The sequence below is a fragment of the Anabrus simplex genome, chromosome 2 (assembly GCF_040414725.1).
Source record: "Anabrus simplex isolate iqAnaSimp1 chromosome 2, ASM4041472v1, whole genome shotgun sequence".
NCBI lineage: Eukaryota > Metazoa > Arthropoda > Insecta > Orthoptera > Tettigoniidae > Anabrus > Anabrus simplex.
In genome coordinates, this window is record NC_090266.1 from 340,464,220 (window position 1) to 340,485,380 (window position 21,161).

At 38.4% G+C, this 21,161-nt stretch overlaps 1 protein-coding gene across 2 annotated transcripts in view; it reads left to right on the forward strand.

The window, feature by feature from the left end:
• LOC136864125 (uncharacterized) overlaps positions 1-10,445 on the forward strand; it is a 306,577-nt gene extending 296,132 nt beyond the window's left edge. For both annotated transcript variants that reach the window (XM_067140730.2, XM_067140729.2), the window contains one exon: positions 7,604-10,445. In XM_067140730.2, the coding sequence (XP_066996831.2) occupies positions 7,618-9,288 (1,671 nt within the window). In that variant the 5' untranslated portion in view covers positions 7,604-7,617 and the 3' untranslated portion in view covers positions 9,289-10,445. The remainder of the gene's footprint in view (positions 1-7,603) is intronic.
• Positions 10,446-21,161: the final 10,716 nt, after the last annotated feature.

A 21,161-nucleotide genomic window follows, 5' to 3' on the forward strand; every position in this document is an offset into this window, starting at 1 on the left:
TTCCGTTCCCCGCTGCAGGGGAAATTATGATAAAGGATCCCGTGTAGCTGTGTTTTCCTTCCCAAGCGATGAAGGACTTCGCAAGATATGGGTTAACGCAATACGCCGAGACAATTTCCAGGTCACGCAGAATTCAAAGGTAAGCTCAGTACTTATATTTTGAAAATTCTGTTCGTTTTAGGTTGTAAGCTCTTATTTTTCACTTAAAGGTCTAGGAAGCTTGTTATACCGTATTCATTATCTCTCAAACTGAACCAGGTGATAAATGTGAACATTTAAGATTTATAATATTTGAGTCTAAGACCACCCTAATTTGAACCACACACATCAAGTTGCTGTCCTGTTCCACATTTTAACTGCCCACCTTGAGATGATTATCCGTAGTTAATTACCTCACTGTTTTCTAAGGTATTGGCATAACAAATTAGACTTTTCTTTTTCTTTTTAAGGTCTGTGAACTGCATTTCAGTGAGGACCAAATCCTGAGGCATAGTGACTGCTATGACAGTAAGACTGGAAATAAGTATTGTATACCTCTTCAGAAATCTCGTCTAAAACAGGGAGCAGTGCCAACAATTATGCCCAACTGCCCCTCTTATCTCTCTTCCACTTCTTCGTGTAGAGAGAGTGGTGATCAAAGAAGAGAAATGTTGGAAAACAGGGATCTTGAAACAGCATTAGCAGAAAGTTTGAAAACCCATGCTCAGTACCAAGACAAAAGGAATTTCACAGACTTTCAAGGTTTTCTTCAATGTCTCCCTAATATCCAAATTTTAGATGACTGGATCTGTGTTAAATCAGAATCTAATGTTTCATTTGTCCTACTCGAGACATGTAATATCCCCACACTCCTAGCTTCCATTGTGGTAAAAAGTGACCTGAGTATGTCCTTACATGTGGGGAAAATTGAACTTAATAACCTAGATAAAAGAAAGTTTCCTATAATAGTTAGTAATATCAATGATGTAGCAGACAGTATGTTCAAACTTGATAAGATTGGGCGATTAGAAAATCAGGATTTTATAAAAGATCATTTTCAGTTTATTAAGGACAGTTTAATGAAGTTATCAGAGCTACTTAAAGGAGAAGAATCTAGTTTGATCAACTTTATATGTGAACAGTTACTGTTATTTAATTTACCCAAGAATCATTATTCTTATTCATCAGATTTCCTCACTTTTTGCAGCATTTTATTTTCTATTTCACCTCATGCATATAGATTTATGAGAAGTTCAGGCTATTTAATACTGCCCTATCCCAACACACTGCATAAAATTTGCTCAGCATATAATACCAACCCAGCTATGGAGCAAATTGACAAGATTTTTCTCCTTTATATAAGGCAGAAATATAAATTTCTTAGTGTATCAGATAATATTGTTTCACTAATGGTTGATGAAATCCATCTGAAACCTTACCTAGATTATACTGGTGGTAACATACTAGGTGCTGCATATAATTCCTCAAATGCTGCTGCTAGTGCTCAAGTTTTTATGATTCAAAGTTTATTGTCATCATTCAAAGATGTAGTACACTTACTTCCAGTCAAGAAGCTCAATGGTGAGGGTCTGTTTCAATTTATTAAGAAAGTGGTTTGTGGATTACATGCAATAGGTTTTAAGGTCATATGCATTGTAACTGACAATAATGCACTCAATAGAAGGGCTATGTCTTTTTTTGCCTCACCACCAAAATTATCAATTGTTTATAGGCACCCATGTGATGACAACAAGCCTCTTTTCTATGTGTTAGATTCTGTTCACATTCTCAAATGCATTAGAAACAATTGGCTTAACCAAAAAGATGTTGATCAGTCGATAATGTATCCCTCATTTGAGACATTTCCACAAGACACTGAGTTAGCAGTGGCCAAATTCTCAGCCATTAAGACACTTCATGACATTGAGAGTACTCAGATTGTAAAATATGCCAACAGGCTGAACTTGAAGTCACTATTTCCTACCAATCTTGAACGTCAAAATGTAAAACTTGCACTGAATGTTTTCAATGAAATGACTATTCAGGGGCTGGAAGCTCTTGGAGAAAGCAACAGAATTGTAAATTTTAAGGCAACTGCCACTTTCATTAAATTAATTTGTACATGGTGGAGAATTGTAAATGTAGGATCACCTGGTAGAGATATTCGTTTTAAAGATATCTGTCAAAAACCATTGTCAAATCCAAGTGATGAAAATTTCATATTTCTGGAACGTTTCTTGTGTTGGTTAGATTTCTGGAAAAATTTACCAAACCGTGAAAGTGCTCTGTCAAATGAAACACATCTAGCCATATCACATACTACTCATGCCCTTTTAGAAATCACTAAATACTGTACTCAAGAGCTGAATTTCAAATACCTTTTGCCAGGTAAAATTCAAACAGATGCACTTGAAGCACGATATGGTAAGTACAGAACAATGGCTGGATCTCAGTACCTAATATCTCTGCGACAAGTATTTGAAATTGAATCAAAGATAAGAATTCAAACTCTATTGTCATTGAAAATTGCATCTAATGCTTTTGGTGAAATTGATCTGGACCTGGATTCATTTGAATGTGATCTCAAACTGGATGACTTTGAGGCTAGTCCCCCAGATGTTGACCTTTACTGTGTAGATGTCAGTGAAGACCAGCTTTTATCCATTCAGGAATATTTTCCTGTTATCACATATTTGTCAGGATATTGTGCAAGAGCAGTTCTTCGAAGGTTGAAGTGTGAAATTTGTAAAACATCACTCGTTTTGGATAGAACGTTATCATTGACAGATGATCAAGGTAATTATGAGCTTATAAAAAGTGTTGACAGGGGGGGGGGGCTGCATTGTCCCAACCCAGAAGTTGTTAATGCCATTATTTTCACTTACTTGACTGTCAAAACCTTGGTATCTGAGAAGTATGAATACTTGTTTATGAAGCACCCATCACAGCAAAATTTAGTTGTAACATTGGCAATGTCTGTAATTAGAAAAGAAGGTGTACTTCTTGTGGAGTTGCCATGTACTCAAGATGACCATACTCATGAAAAAATTCTCTCTTACATTGTAAAAACAGGATGTAACATATTCCTTAATAATTATGTTAAGAAACTTAATAAAGTCCAGAGTCGCATACATACAAAGAGGAGGAAGCTTAACAGTCTCATAGGTTAAGGGTACTAAATTATCTTGTAATAGAGTGGTTCTACAGTAAGAGGATGAAATGTTATAATGTAGGCATACCCTGTAAACTTGGCTATTATGTTGTCATATTCCACCCTTTAGTCAGTGATAAACTGGTTCAGATATTTTCATAAATGCAGTGTAGTGTAATTCAATAAGTGTCATATTTTCAAAGTGTTCTTCAATTAATATAAAGTGTTCATTCCTATCAGAATGGCAACAGAACCAGAAGATGTATGTGTTCCTGCAAAGGAGAAAGAAATCTTAAAATTTTAAAGTTCTGCCTTAGTGAAAAACTTAGTAGTTCACTTTCGAGCTCTATGCCAAGGTTGAAATTGAAATTAAATCACATCATGTTTTTAATGAACCTAAATCTTTGCACAGTTTCATTAACGAGTTTCCTTGAAAAATATTAGGTGCTTGCATACCCTTTTAAATGTGTCTTGTAATTTTAAGAATTAATATCTTGCAGTGACTATGGTTTGGATGCATGATTATATTACCATGTATGCTGTAAATTATTTCTTAAAAAAAATATACTCCAAACCTTTGCATATTTCTATTGACAATGAAAAAATATTTTTCAAACATTATCTAAATGGCCAGTGGTACTTTATAGCCAAGTTAAAATATTTTCAAATAGATACTTTTAATTTTTGACATGTTGAGTTTGAGAGTACATAATTTAGTATTGGTACTTCCATGTAATCTGAATTTAATCAGGCATTTCTGGGCTCTAATTTTGTGATATTATTAAGCCCATGTACTCATATTCTGAGTGTATTGTTGTTGATTCACTGTTTCAAGGTTAGTCTATTGCCATAAAAGGCTTTACTTCCATCATCCTAATTGCATGCTAGTCTCTAATTTGTCTTCAACAAAACATATTTAAAAATTTTCTTGTAATCTGAGCAAAATTTTAAATTTCTTATGCTAAGAATTTTTTTCCATATTATGCTATTTTCTTAGTTAGCCAGCCTAATTTGTCTTCCACAAAAAAAAATAGATTTGACATCTTTCTTGCAATTTGTGCAAAATATGCACTTGTTGGAATTTTTAGATTTCTTTTGCTTAGAATTTTTCCTATGTTATGCCAGTTTCTAAGTTAAATTGTCTTCCATAAAAACATATTTAACACTTTTCTTGCAATTTGAGCAAAATATGTTTAAACCAGTGTGTTGGAGAGAAAGAGAGCTTTTACATTAACGGAATGTGATTGACGGGTATTACTTGAAAAGTAAAAAATTAAGTTAATTACTGCATCTTGCCACTAATGGAGAAAAGAAATACGGAACATCTAGGACAAATGTCAGATTATTTCACTGGAAGACTTAAGGAAAATTTCAGTGGATTTTCAGTAATGTTTGTGGAATTATTATATTCTTATTCCTATTATTAAACATTGAACATTTACAGGATTTAATTTCATCTAAATAAACAAATGAGTTTAAACAAGTTTCTGTGAGAAAATTCCCTTGATTAAGAATTAACAGTTCAGAAATGTGTATTGATGTAATGTTTGTACAGAAGAATTAAGTTATTTAACTAAAACTATGTTATTATTGTTATATTGTTGTATTTCCTGTTATGAATTCCAGCATAATTTCTTCATCCTCTGTGAATCATTCCCTCCTTTGTATTCCATTTTTCATTTGTAACTAATTATTTCCATTATGTATAACATCCGATTTGTTTATAAGTCTGCACTAAGACAGAAATATTTACCAAAATAGTAAAAATAAAATGTTCTAAATAAGAAATAAAGGGAGGTTTCCGGCACGTTAAAGAGTCTTAAATGGGACGAAATTCCAGTTTACTTTGGCTTATAATTAGTAGTATATACGAAAGACCTTGATTATTAATTAATACAATTATTTTATTTTCCAGTAAAATGTTAACTGATACTTCATGAGTAAAACGTAGGTTAATTACTAATCACCAAGGGTCATAAAATTATTAACTAAAAAATGGTAACAATCAAATTAAAACCCCTTATTGTTATTTACTATCAATCTGAACTTTTACGAAATTTCCAGAAAACGGAGTGCGCCATCTCTCCGCCTTTCTTCTGCTTTAATTGGTCTCGGTACAACTGAATGTGCTTTAATACCCTGAAAGAGCATCTTTTGAAAACGTTTTGTAAAGCTCACAAGTTCTCATCATCAAAGTAATTCGTTCAACAACCACTGAAGTGCCGTTGCGCGCTTCAGGAGTGACTGCCTATCCTTGTGACGTCATCAGCCGTGCTGTGAGGCCTGTTGTATTAGTAGGTACTGGTACGGAACCCTTGCCATGATTATCTGATAGGATAACTGGAAAACATCCAAAGAAGAGCATCTCTTTTTGTTTTGGGTGATATCCGACAAGAGTAGCGTTACGAAAGTATTGCAAATTTTGGGCTGGGATGACTTCGGAGAAACGAGACGGGCTGCTCGACTAAACAGTATGTTCTGTGCTGTCAGTGCAGATGTGACGTGGAATGACACTAGTGGACGAATAAGTTTGAGTAGTGTTTCTAAAAGTAGAAAATATCACAGTATGAGAATGATGTTGGATATCAAGAGGACAAATTTGGGGGAAGTATTCATTTGTAGGAAGAGTTAGGGATTGAATAATTAACCAAGGGAGATGTTCGATAATTTCCAATTTCTTTAAAATTGTATTATTAATGATAAGACTAGGTGAAAAACTGAGTCACCGGGCGACTTGGCCGTGCGGTTAGAGGCCGCGCAGCTATGAGCTTTCATCCGGGATATAGTGGGTTCGAATCCCACTGTCGGTAGCCTTGAAGATGGTTTGCCGTGGTTTCCCATTTTCACACAAGGCAAATGCTGGCTGGGGCTGTACTTTAAGGCCACGGCCGCTTCTTTCCCACTCCTAGGCCTTTCCTATCCCATCTTCGTTATAAGATCTACCTGTGTCGGTGCGACATAAACCAAATTGTAAAACAACTGATAGTCAATCTGCCACTTGGACGACAGCCTTAAATGCAGATCAGTGGTGAATGATTCTTTTTTTAAAAACATGACATCCTCAGTCTACTGCATGGCTTTTGCGATGTGGCGCGCTGTCTCTCATATTAACAGCTTCTCGGTTGGTCTTATGAAGCTAACTAAATTTCATTCCAGCCTTCAGTCCAGAATTAAAGTACTTTATCTGGTCGGGAATCGAATCCTGGGCCTTAAGGTAAGGTACACAACGGCGCTGGGTGCATCTGTGGTAATTGAATGAAGTGACTTTTGTGCTAATCATGAATGAAAATATTTCTTCACAGAATGTATGTGGATCTAATTCTGAAAGCTAACCTTAATAGAAAGATCATGAAACGTGGGGAAACTGTTCTTTAGGGATGAACCTAGGTATGTTCAGAGCTCCATCAAATAAGGTGTTTATACGCTATATTTTTCAAACTTACCGTATAATTCTGAGTGGGTCGTTCACTGTAACTTTCTGGGCCAGTGTCCGGCTCCATGGCTAAATGGTTAGCGTGCTGGCCTTTGGTCACAGGGGTCCCGGTTTCGATTCCCGGCAGGGTCGGGAATTTTAACCATCATTGGTTAATTTCGCTGGCTCGAGGGCTGGGTGTATGTGGCGTCTTCATCATCATTTCATCCTCATCTCGACGCGCAGGTCGCCTACGGGAGTCAAATCAGAAGACCTGCATCTGGCGAGCCGAACATGTCCTCGGACACTCCCGGCACTAAAAGCCATACGCCATTTCATTTCCTTTCATTTCATTTTGTGGGCCACTGGACCAAGGGTTGGTCACCCTTGCCGTATCTACTGTGGTGAGTAATATGGAACCTGTATAATCTTCCGTCGGCCATTACTTACTATGGTTTAATTAATTTACGTAAAATATTGGGATGCCATCACCTTTATGCCGCGGCTAGTACTTTCCCAGTGTTAGCTCACAGTTCAAACAAGTCATAACAAAGGTCATTAGACATTAATTGCAATGCAGTTGTACTGATGACTACAATGTCGCAAGCGTATAATAAAATACAACAAAGGAGGCAATGATTGTCCGTCATATAGAAAAAGTAAAGTAACCACGACTAATTTCGTGGTCAGTCTTTATGGTGTTGCATTGCACTGGTCATCGACCTCAGTGGCGCAGTTGGTTAGTCGTTACCAAGATAGCGTGTTTGGTTCCGGCTCAGGTCGATGGCATTTCAGGGTATTTAAATGAGAGAACTCCTGCGGGATAATATTCCGATACCCCAGCATCTCTTATAACCTAAACCTGAAGCAATTATAAGGACGTAAAACAAATAAAATGCTCATTGTAACGTTGTAGATGTTCCTGTTTTATGAATAATAAATGAACAGTTGTAGTGAATGAATTTTAACAAAAAGTAGTGTATTTAAGCTGTGGATCCTCCTTATATCCTATTTGTTAAATTACTCTCGAAGTTAATTTATTGTTTGTTGTTCTGTTTCAGGGGTGGTGAAGGCGATGTTTGGATCCAGGTCTGTTCGCCGAATGCTATTCCTGGCAATATTGTGGGGCCTCGTCGTTTTGGCTGTGTTTCACTTAAGAAGCAGCGTGGTGGATGTTTCAAACAAGCCGTCGCTGATCAACTCCGTCAGTAATCGGTTCTTGCTACAGAACATTGGAAATTCTCTTACACACAACACGGGTATTACGGCAAACTCCAGTACTTCTGGTGAAGGGAAAGAAGAGTGGCTGGAACTTGAACCGCAAATCGACAAATCTCCTGCTCGTTCTGAGGCAATGATTGTTCAAGAAGTGCAGAGACAGATACCTAGCCTTCCGATTGCTTATTGGAATCGGCATAAGAATAAACCGATGTTTTACAAAAATGAAAGCTGCGCCAAATTCCCAAGCATTTTCGAACTAGAATTTAATAATGTGTATTGGCAGAACCTTCAGACAACGAATGGCACATTCCAGTTATACGGTGCCTATTATGATGTACGAAGATTTAGCAAAATTGGTCCTGCTGTTCGTATTCTCGGTATGATCAATAGAATTGAGCCAACTGTCAAGACGTTTTGTCAATTCTGGTTTGAAACTTTAAAAGAACCTGTTTTCGTGAAAGTTATGGAGTATAAATATATATGGTATCGGAAATGGGGTAATTACAAGCAAGGAATTTATCAGCCGTACCTTATTGCATGTCAGATACCTCATAAATACCATAAAATGATTCCGGCATCTGTATCCATAGTAGAGAAACCTTGCGATACAGCCACTAACAATTTAAGGATAATTTATAATAAGCCTGAGAAGAAGAAGGAGTTTGCTGTGTGTGTCAAAGGTCTGGATTTCCTCCACGAAGATCTCTCGGTGAGGCTAGTGGAGTGGATCGAACTGCTTGGAATATTGGGTGCTGACAAAGTGTTCTTCTACGAGCTTCAAGTTCATCCCAATATCTCTAAGGTGTTGCGTCATTACGAGAAGCTTGGTCGAGTAGATGTTACTCCGCTCACTCTTCCAGGAGGTCAGCCGAACGTTCCAGGATTCCAGCACATGTACCTCGTCAGAAAAGTGAACCACAAACGCCAAAATGAACTTATCCCGTACAATGACTGCCTTTATAGGAATATATACACTTACAAATATATAGCTCTCTTGGATGTGGATGAAGTGATAATGCCCGTGCAGACAATGTCGTGGCATGACCTCATGACTGTTGTTGAAGCTAAGGCTTTGGCTGTGAAGAATGAAACGCGTGCATCATATAATGTCAGAAATGTGTACTTTCTGGACGATCTCATCCACCTTCACGGTTGGTTTAAAGACATTCCACGCTATATGCACATGCTACAACACGTTTACCGTAGTAAGAACTTCACTAAACCTAATCAGTATGTTAAGTGTTTCCATAACCCAGAGCGAGCTTTGACACTGCATAATCACTTTCCGCTCGCTTGTTTAGGCTCAGGGTGTACCTCGTACTCCATTAACACGACCGATGCTCAGTTACAACACTACCGTGCAGATTGCGTAAGGAACTTGAAAAAGACTTGTACTGAATACCGCCAAAACAGTATTGTAGATACTACTATATGGAAGTTCAAAGACGAGTTGATTAAGCGGACAGCAGAGACGTTAAATTCATTAGGCTTTTTTCAGGGTCGCAGTGGTCGTTCGCTCAGTTGATGTGATTCCTTTGTTCCTGGTAAATGTATGATGTATCTAACAATAATGAGAATTCAGGTTGTCAACAAATGTGATAAGTGAACGTGTAATATTTTAAATGAATACAGTGCTGTAATTCGTAAACGTCTCATATTGCCCTTCAGTGCCATATGCAGTATCTGCGTCTCGCCATTGAACTTTGTTCCTATTTCAGATCTTGCTGGAAGACGAGAATTCTGTCCTAGCTACAGTCACTGTGTTCACATTTGTGGACACTTAGCAAAGTACTCCAAAGTATTTTGTAGAAATATCCATATAACAACCGCAGTTAGCTGACAAAACTACTGCATTGCTTGGGGTCAGAAGGTTTATAGTCTTCCTGTAAAATCATGGAATGTTTTTTTCTAAGAGAACTGGGTCTAAAACTAGATATGCTGTAAAGAAGTAAAATGTGGACAAGCGTTTCTGTGTCGTCAGTGAATGTGTTACTCTTGACAGTTAAAAAGAAAAATCTCGTTCAGTTAGCCTTGAATTGGCACATCTGAAGAAATAGTTTTACAAAATCTGAACAAAATGCTTGCTGAATGATCCTTGATTCCAGCAGAGCTGCTTCAGAATATGGACACACCTATATGAACGAGATGAAGAGCCATGTTTTCCTGTCATTTCAGCAGACTCGGAGTGCGTGTGGATACCAGAATAATGCCATTTTCCAGCTTGTTTCATTGTCAGTCCTTTGGTCACTAATACATCAAGTAATGCGCTCATAAGGCGCGTTATTTGCTTATTTCATAGTTTGCCTGGTAATCTGAACATTATCAACACACAGACATGCTCCCTCAGCTTTTTCTGCTTGTAAATAAGTGTATTTGACTGCAAGGATACAGTCTATTTTTTACTTATTATTAAAATGTATTTATACTGTAGTTCCAAAAGTTAAAGCACCGGAGCATGTTCAGATCAATAGAGTTGATTACTTCTGCGTCCTACTAGTGAAAGTGCATGGACTGAAGCATGGTGCTATCAAACTTTGAACTGGTCAGACACCTGTGCAGCCACGCACCTGAAATAAGTGACAGTGTGAAATGAGAGGTTTTATTCTGCAAGTATTGTAAACTAAGTTCAAAATACACGAGGTGTGGTCACTGTTGAATTAAAGTTACGTGTTAACTACTGAATCATGTTTTCGGATCCTATCCTTTTGTCTTGAACTGTTCCTTTGAAATCTCACTCTCTTCTATTTTGTTACTGACAGAAATAAATAAGAGTTGTTTTTTTTCCTCCTTATAGTCAACTTGCTGACTTCCTTTCAGCTCGTCACGTGGCAGGAATTCCTTAAACAAATTCCAAACTTCACGGGGACGTTATATTGTGAAACAAGACTTGATGACCTAGGAACCGACGGATGTTGCAGACTTCGCAGTAACAGTAGGTAACTTTAGGGTTGAAGAATGGAGTCTTCGTTAGAGGGCTATATATGACGAAACTTTTCAGGGATTTCTGACGTAGGAACAGCGATGCGAGCTCCATATCACATGAAGCCCCACATGTTGAGGGACCCAGAGCCCCCATTCATTTGAATAGCTTACGTGGTCCGCCCGCAGTAACTCCCTCCAAACAGTTCTACAGATTTTCTTCTCAGGGTTCCACTTTTTAAGGAACTCTAGAATGATCTAAAACGAAGGCATCTTTACTACATGAGAAAGTGCTTTTGACGCTGTCTCCTGAAGAAGAAGTGCGTGATTGGACATTGAAAATTATTTCAGAACTTGCATTATCACTTTTGGTTGGGTATGAGGGTACTTTAGAGGATGCATACTATTGGGATTCTAGTACAAAATTTTCGATTTACTAGCCATGTTGTAATGGAAGTAAGAACATGGACCGAAAGTGGTACTGTTCAGTTTAGAATTAAAGCCGGTAGATGTACGTAAAATGTCTACCAAGATTTTGATTCTACGCTGTCTAAAACAGTTTACTATTACGGTAACTAAGGTAAGGTAATTTCTGCAAGCTAAATAATAGATTATTTCACGAAATACCCTTTTTAGGGAAAATATGCACACGTATAAGCTAGTAGAGCGTACTTGCGCGTAATGTTTTGTAATGTGATTTATGTTGTGGCGGAAATAATTGGAATCGAAAGAATGTTACATTCACGAGCGCAAGGTAACGTATCAGTGTTTTACGGCCTTGCATTCTACGATATGAGAAAATCAGAAAGCCACAATTGACTGGTTTTATTGCAGATGTAGACAAATTTTAGTAGCCATGCAAAGATACCTTCCTCCAAATTAACCTCGTGCAAATGCTTAGATGGTAACGTGTTTCAAGTTAAGATGCATTATAATCCTGAACGTGAATAATTACACATGGTAATACAGGTCCCAGAATAAAACAGATTATCAGGCAGTTTCTTCACGAACAGAAAGACGAGACTGATGACCAAAGATATCTCTACCTCTTAAAACAAATCGACGAAGCCGAATAATCACCTCACACATTAGTGTATGGAGCTGATTATCGCTGTTTCTGACAATTAGATGAAGGAACTAATACATATTTCTTCTAAATAGACTTTTAATGCAGAATTAATAAACTGGTAATATAGAGCATGAATGAAATCTCTCATTTCTCATGTATTGACCAAATTACTAGAATTTCTAGCAGCGTTTCATGGAGGACTTCTTAGACACAAATTACAGCGCGAGTTGTAATAGATATTTGTAAAACTAGATTTTTTGTTATAGCTTCCGATTTCTGTATGTACTGTATAATTAAATGAATAATTCACATTCATGTATTCGTGTTATTACGTTATTTCGATTATACACATGGAGAAAAATCACACTGTTTCAAATGCTTGTGTGTCTCTGTATTTACTTCCGAGCTTCAGGATTTATAAATTATTTTTCACACATCCTGGTGAATGAAAGGTCACAGTGTAACTGCTTGAAGTATATACTGTACCCGTAAAAATGTGTTCATATCTTTAAGGCGCTTGATATTAAATGAACGAGCATGATTCTTAACCTAGGGAGTGGCTTTATCATTGGAGCTGGTACAGAGAGAGGTATAGTTATCAATTTGAGAGATTATTTTGATAAATTGAGTTTATTGATCATCAAAAGCAAGTGCATATCACCTTCGTACAGCAGCGTGGAAGTGTCGTGGCTGGTTGGTACCTCCAAGTCCTGGGATGGTGCTGGACATCGACTGGGCAGGGACCACACCTGCTCGGATGAGGAGTTCTGGAATGTCTGGAGGTTCTGGAAGTGTCTCGACGTTCTGGAATGTCCCGACGTTCTGAAATATCTCGAAGATTGGCACACGTTCCTGGGTTCGATTCGAGACGTAATTCACACTTGAATTTCCTGCACGGCACTCCACACATTCAGGGCACTGTCTGAACAGATATGACCCTTTAATTATGATGATTGCACTCTAGATATTAAATCGAAGCATTCTGGAATAATCACTCGAAGAACAAGTACTGGTAGAAATGCGAATTCATAATGCAAGCTCACTATAAGTCAGAATGTTCTAGAGGATTACTGTCACTGCAGTCCTAAATGCATAGTTCTGAAGATTTAAAACATATTGGCAATGAACTGAATAAGTAGCACTCGGAAACTGTCCTGTTGCATTAATAAGCGAAGTGAATAGCCATTAAAGAAAATAATATTTGAAAGAAAGTGTCTGACTTCATAAATTCTGGATCACTCAAAATACTGGAAAGTTCTAGGCTTTCTGGAAATGCGATATGCGTATTCTGAATTGTCACAGTCTTTAAGAATCAAAACATAAGTCCCTGTGCAGCACTTGGAAAGCCTTGCATATTTCGCAATTGAACGTAATGTTGAATGTCCCCTAAATTTCATAGTCTTTACAAGGCGTAAATTCAATGAGGCACTTGAGAAAACAAGTCACATCGTTCACACGAAAATTTATGTTGGTAGGGCACAAGTTCATTCTACACGCTCGGAAAATTTCAATGTTCCAGAAATTGATTCAAAAATATAAGTTCGAAACGTAAGTTCAATGCGGTACACAACACTCGTGAAAATTCAAAGTCCTTTCAATCGTCGTCGAATAAGTAAGTCCCTATGTGGCACTTCAAATAAACAAAGTTCCAATGTGTAGAAAAAAAAACAAAGTTCCAATGTGTAGAAATAACAAAGTTCCAATGTGCCAAAATATTAAAGTCCCAACACGACACTCGAAGAAAATAAAGTTTCGATGACAATGTTCCAGTATGTCACCTTAAGAAAATAATAGTCTTATAGCGACACTTGGCGAAAATAACTAAGTTCCAATGAGACGCTTCAGAAAAAAAAACGAAGTTCTTATATGGCACTTTAAGAAAATATCAAAGTCCAATCACGACACACGAAAAAAAACAAAGTCCCAATGTGTCAATATGACTAAGTTCCAATACGATGCTCTCAAAAGTAAAGTCCCATTCAGGCACTTCAGGAATATGACAAAGTCTTGATACAACACTTAGAGAAAATACCGAACTTGGATTTCGCAGACTGTCGACTAGAAGTTCGACACGCACAACACTTCTCTTGTCACCCGTGTCACAGAGACGGCGGAGTGACAGACACTGAATTCGTAGGTCGGGTGGGCCTCCTTTTATACACGTTCGCATGGAAGTGTCTAGAACTCGGGTATTGTCTACCCTTATAACTTCTATAATACTCGGCGGATTTTCTTGAAATCTTAAGATATGATGTCCATTGTAAAGGCTTTCAAGTTGGCAGTGTCAAAATAGCGATGAATTAGCTCAAAAATGTACTTTTGAGGACGAGCTGGATCATTACCATATATGGTAGCGGATAGCTGGCTTACGGCGGCCACGTCACTCGCTGGGTACGTCACTGCGTTCGGCGGGCTGCCTACCTTCCATCTCGCGCGAAGTTCAACAAACATACTTCGGACTTCTGTCGTAGCGGTGTTCCCGGTACATGTCCCCCCCTCTTAGGGCAAAGAAAATTCGACAAGGATTTTCTTTAGGCTTCTCTCTCGAAGTATGTTTTTAGGCTAGAAGCGTTATATATTCCCTCGGCGGTTCCATGATGTGTGTTCCTGCTTATGCTCTGCATCTCCATACTATGGAATAGGGACGTTTTTTATAAGTGGAAGTATCCTTGACATCCAAATGATATTTAAAATCTCGGATCTCTCCGGGTTTATCATTGAACACGTCTGGATAAGTTTCGAAGATTTCCTTGACTGAATCCGCAACGTCTTTATTGGCCACTGGGTGTTCAATCACACTGATTACGGAGCTGACATAGTCTGGACCGTCGTCGTACATCTCATCTATCAGGGGTACATCTTCGACGGGTCCCACTTCTTCGGGATCACCCTCTTCATCTCCGACTGGTGCAGCATCGCTATTTCCACCATCGAATTCTTCTTGCGGGGTATCTATCCCTTGTATCCGACCGTCGTCTCCTTCGATCAGCTGTAATTCTACAGGGTCAACGTTATAAAATGTAATGACATTTGCTGTGTAATCGATCACTCCTCCATATTTGATGAGAAAATCCGATCCAAGGATAACATTGAATTTCATCTGAGAGATTACTAGAAAAACATGCTGAAATTGAACGTGTCCCACGACGAATTCCATAAACGCCTGTAGTTTACATTTAATGCACTTATCTGGAACAATCCCTTTGATCCTAAGTTGGGAAACAGGCATCGCAAGTACATCACGTCTCTCCTTTATGGCTTCTAATAGTCTGGCTGAAATAAGTGAGGCTTGAGCTCCTGAATCTACCAATGACATAACTTTAATATTGCTGCCAACCCTAATGGTGATTACTGGCAGGCTACGTTGGATTCTTGGCCTAGACGGTGTCATGTTTTCGTGGAGTAGTTCCGAGTCCTCTAAGTGCCAATAATGTACCTGAGTTACGCAGAGCGGCTCTTCCCTCCTTCCATTTTCAGGCAATCTTCTTAAGAAAACATTGGAGTTTTTTTTTTTTTTGCACCCGTTGTGTTAGGGTTCGGGGCAGGTGTTTCGTTTGTCTTACAAGCGGCTTGCTGATACTCTAGCGAGGCGGCTCCTTCTTGATTCTCGCCCTTTCGCTGTTCTTTCAAGTACTCTTGAGTATCTCGCCATCGTCTATTCAATTCACCTCGATAAGAAACCCTATCCTCTACTTGTTGGGCCTCTGTTGGCTTTTTCCATGTTAATCTATTTTGGTATGGCACTTGTGTGAAGTGTGTCTACCTCGAATATCGGATTTCTCAATGTCCGCCTTCTCTTTTGTCCGAAATGATCCTCTGTCATGCAGATGTTTATTCACGGAAGCAGCTGTTTGGTGTGGCAAATGACGATTGTAATATTGTTATTGATACAAAAACATGACACACAGGTCGTTGCACCATACATACAAATTTTGGTTTACCCTGCCCCGACATGTAACAATGCGATGTTAAACAAGTCACTGCAATGTTTCAGCTCTGAGTAGTCCTTGCAACTGAAAAATGCGCACATTCCTAGCGTCCAAACAGTACATCACAGGGAAACCGGCATTGGAGAAAAAGTATCATGTAGAAGTTTCGTCACCTTATGCAGTGGCACAATCAAAACCTTCAACGTTAAGCCCGATACGCATTTAAAATATGCATAATAACTATATCTGGGAGTTGATATAAAATTATATTTAAGTTTAAATCTATTCCCACAGAAAATTAATGATATAAGTTGTTTTCCTACAGAGATCATTTTGGCATTGTACCTCTTACACTGGCGTTTTCAATTGAACTTCTTTCCTCGAGTTTAGAAATACAAATTGGTACAGGTTGATGCATTCTGTGACGTCATTCTAATTTATTGTTTCGGTTATATGACAATTCCTAACTTTCAAGGAATGTAATATTATTTGTAAGTTTTTATTGATCCTAGCAGCCTGAACATCCAATTGATTTTGAAAGTAAGTCACCTATTTGGACAAAGTGGTTCATTTCAGGCTAAAAGCCTAGGAAAACACGAACTTTGATTTATTATGGAAAAAGTATTATTTAAACAATATTAAACGAACGAAGAAATGAAATATGTATGTCTACGAAATAAAGTATTAATAAATGTACGGTATTGATTCTGTAGTCAAGAATGCAATTTGAATTTTTTTCACATTTGTTTTATAGAAGTTGGCTGTGTAACACAGTTGCATAGATGCTAGCCTGCTGTGTTAAGGATGTGGTGGTGTATTTTTTCCACACTCGTTGGCATTTGAGTGTTTAAATGCAATACGGCCATTTCAACGTATTTGTTGTAATCGATTTATAAAGAAACATCTGTTAGATGCAAGTGTATCAAATTGCTCTTACGACGGAATAAGTGCTCAATTATTACACACAAATGCATTATAGGGGAGGTCATAACTAATGTATCGTAAATAAGGCTCACTGCTCCGTCTCCGTGTTTGTGACAGTAAATGGAGTGAGAGTGATCAAACTGTTGTTATCCAGTCATGGTTTATGCAATGTTTAGTGCGTGTCTGTTGTTGATTCAATTCTACACTACCGTGCATTCATACGTATGCTCTTAATTAACATCGTCCGAAAATACCATGATCGTAGGTTCCCGCAACATACTTCGACAATAACTTTAGTATGTATCGTTCTAAACTAGTATTAATAGCAGGGAGGGATTGAAAATAATCTCGTGAGCAATTGAATTAGAGATAGCTGCCGTCGTGGGGAAATGGTGCTATGCTCGGCCCGGCGAATGAAACAGGAGGACGTGGCATGTAATAGCGAGGACGTCAGACCTCGTGCGGGCTGTGTAACAGTTGACTACGGGATGCATAAGACAGGAGGCCTCAGCGCATATAGACTAATATACCATTAGCATCTTAAAGTACGAGTACAGAAGCGGCTGTACATCAGTGGCCCAGGCGAAGAACTATGAACAAACGTACTGGAGCAGTCATGCGAATTTCATCGCCTTGACATTGGAAACTACGTTGGAAGGCGACGAATCCCCGATATCATACAGATTGCTCCTAACAAGCTATTCAAAATGCTATCAAGGAACAGAACTTCCCTGATACACATCATCTGTTCGCACATATAGCAGTGACCCCTCAAGTTATCGTGTAGTGAAAGGTGAATACGAGCGATGGATGTAAAGGTGGGAAAACATTGGCCTGAGTGACAGGCCAAAGAACGCCGATGAAGCATTAGAGAAGTGCTCAAGGGTTTTTCCCTAACATTCGAACACTGCTTCAAATATGTGCTGTTCTTCCTGTAACAACTTGCAGTTGAGCGAAGTTTTAGCCGTCTGCGTCGACTGACAACTTGTGCTTGACAGTCAAAGAAGAGACATTGAACGGACTGGCACATCTAGCTAATATCCGACAATTTAATGTGAACCCTGAAGCCATAGTTGACATTTGTTTCATATTACCTTTCCTGCTCAGAAAACACATGGACTGATGTAGTCAAAACAGGCTCCGACAACCACCAAAGAGCATTGGAACAAAGACTTAAAACGATCAACTAAAGACGGGACACCGCTCGGCGTGGATGTATGTAGGAAGACTACACCCACAAACAAGGGAGGAAGACTTAGTGGGTCACTTAAAATACGGCAGAATCCCAGACGAAATCAGTTGTGAACAATTGTCCACGAAAGGAGAGAATAAAGCTTAAAAGATAGGCGTGCCTTACACGCGACTAGAAACAATAAGTCAACCTAGCTTCTGGCCCAAAGGAGTTCTTGTGAGACATATCTTTTGGAGGCCACACGATATCGGAGTTCGTCTCACAGCCAAAATTAACAACGCACACAGGACAAACAACTGATCCGCTATTAGGAGAACCACGAAAGAAGACTAAGATGACTTTGAAATTAATGTTACGGAATGTGAAGGCCTCACAAACCTGATGAACTTAGCACCAAAATATCTCTGTTTAGGTCAAGACATCGTAGTAGCCACTGATGCTTTTCTCACAGAACTAATAGACATCGCATTGTTCTGTGCAGCTCACTCTTATGCCACAAAGAAAGAAAGAAAGAGGGAGACCAGAAGATGTCATGCTTCTTCAAACACAGCTTCGGGGAAGTAAAGAATACAACGAAAGAAGAAAATACTATAATAGCGATAGGAAACAGCATGACAATTTTTGGTTTATATCCGAAGCCAAACATTGCACTAGATGAAGCAGCAGAACAGCTAATAAATGCACTGTCTATAGTCAAAGAAAAAAATGTAAACCTGACAGGAGGTTAAATTCCAGAATAGACCAGTAATCCAACAAAACAAAAGTTATACTAGAACTCATTCAAGCAGAAGGCTATTATCTAGTTTAACAGGAAGGAAGATAAAACATATATCTCTCACAATGGCTCGAGCACGATAGACCTAGTCTTCTATAGAGGAAATAGTCTTTCCGTCGAAAGCCAAATCATCAACTGGAATTGCACTAACTCACCGCTGCGCAAACACGTCCCAATTCAAACAAAGTTCCAATTATGGGAACATTACAGACTAAGCGCAATGTAGCAGAAGCAGGGGTGCCAAGAAAACTAGATCGAGAAATTATGGAAAACAACACTCAGGTAATGCAACACGCGAAATTTTTAATCATGGAAAACAATATAGATTCAGCTTTAAAATTGATTAAAACTGTTATTCATGATGCAAGTATCCAAACCAGACAAAGAAAAACAAAACCATGGTTTGAAAATGAATGTTTCCAACTCAGAAAAACTACTATAAATGCACTTCGCGAAGCAAAAATTTCCCTCAGATTATACTCTTATAAACTATTACGCAAAACAAAGAAAGAAATACAAGGACCTGGTGAAAGTTGAAACAGCAAAATACCTAGAAAACAAAACAATCAAAGAAGCAGAGGAAGTTCTAAAAGATCCTTTCGTTGCTCTAAGAAAGCTTTTGACGAAATCTCCGGACAGATTCACATACAAGTTTGGGAAAGACACTTCAATCAACTGCTGAACAGAGATAACATAGAAATAGCGTTCGACAAAGAAAGATATAAATGCAATCGTGCGTTTACTCCCATCAGTGTAGAAGTAAAAGCAACAATTTTAAGGAGGAAAGCGGAAAAACAACTGGACCTGACGGAATAAGTAACGAAGTACTGAAAGAATCGGCACAATACTTTACAAATATATTGACATTAATGTTCAACAAATGTCTAGAATGTGGAACAATCTGAGGACTGGAGGAAATCCAGAATAAATACATTATACAGGGTATTTCCGTAAGAGCGTGAAATAATTCAACAGGACATAGAGAAGGCTCCACTGAACAATTTGAGGTAGGGAACCTGTGGTCGGGGAAGTCTGTTTAAGGAGATATGGAAGCAAACTTGTCTACCACTTTGTCTCGCATTGCTTTCTTCAAGCTTACAACTAACATGCGTACAAGTTTACACGTGCTGTGCTGTTTACTTACATGCACATTCATACTTTCCTGCAAGGAATCAAGGAGGACGTCATGATGCAGGTTTTGTTTACTTTACCTGTCCATAAGGTGGCTCTGTTGTGTCGTATTTACATTGGCCCATGACAGAACGTGCTGTGAATCACGCATGCTTTGAGGTTGATGGGCGTTAGTTTCAGCACATTTCGTAAGATACAGTGAATGTATCAATGATGGTATTTGCAGTTAACTGTAACTAATGTAAATAAAAAAGTACACAGTAATGTGATTGTATACCTATTATCTCCTTCTCCGACCCCAGGTTCCCTGCCTCAAATTGTTCAGTGGAGCATCCTCTATGTCCTGTTAAATTTGTGCACGCTCTTACGGAAACAACATTTATAAAGGAAAAGGACAATCCGACAACCCGAACTCATACCGAGGGATTGCTCTAGAGAATAATATATTCAAAGTCTTCTCCAGTGTAGTAACAAAAAGACTGACGAACTTCGCTGACCACTGAATACCAGAGCATCAATTCGGATTTAGAAGGAAAGTATAAATCTTACAGGTCATGAAGTATCTACAGGAAGACATTCTGGGCGGCTTAACACACTCCAAAGGCAAATACTATTCAATCTTAGTAATCTTTACAAATGCATTCGACATGTTGGACAGGAACATACTGATGAATAAACTGGACTCCATAACAGAAGACAAGGCAATTGCAAACCTCATAGGGATCCTCCTATCACAAAACAAAGTAGAAATAAATGACGGGATACGTACATCAAAATAAATCCTTCAAACAAATGGAGTACTTCAAGGCGACAAAATTAGCTCCCTTCTGTTTAACATTGCCACTTTTAAAATCGACAAATTTGACCAAAGATATATTGACAGGGCGGACTAAACAATCACCCGTTGTACATTATTGCCACTTGTGACCGCTGTAAAATCCATTGAAAATCTGAAATCTGTGTCACACTATATGTACGCTGATGACATGGTCCTAGGTTCGCAGACCAAAGCCGACCTTCAAGAAGCCTTAAACTAAACATTTGGGGTGAAAACAAATTCGTCATAAAGCAGGAAAAACAGTATATATGGTTTTTCGAAAAGGGAGCAGGGTAGCAACAGAAGACAAGATATTACTAGGAACAAAATAAATAGATCTGGAAAATTCATTCAAATACTTACGACTAACTCTACAGACATCAGGAACATCATCCAGGATCCACATCAGGGAAAGAGCAACTACTGCAATCTGCGATCTGAAGAATATAACGAAGCTGTCTCTGAATATAGCTATGACTCTGTTCAAAGCTAAAATACACAGTTCAAAAAAATTGGCGGGACATATTTTTGAACATATGCCATGCTCCACAAGATAATACTTCACACCCAGGTAAATTACCAACTAAAACTTTATTCTTTACCGTTGAAGTATACAAAAGAAAATCGATGGATTCGCGTTCA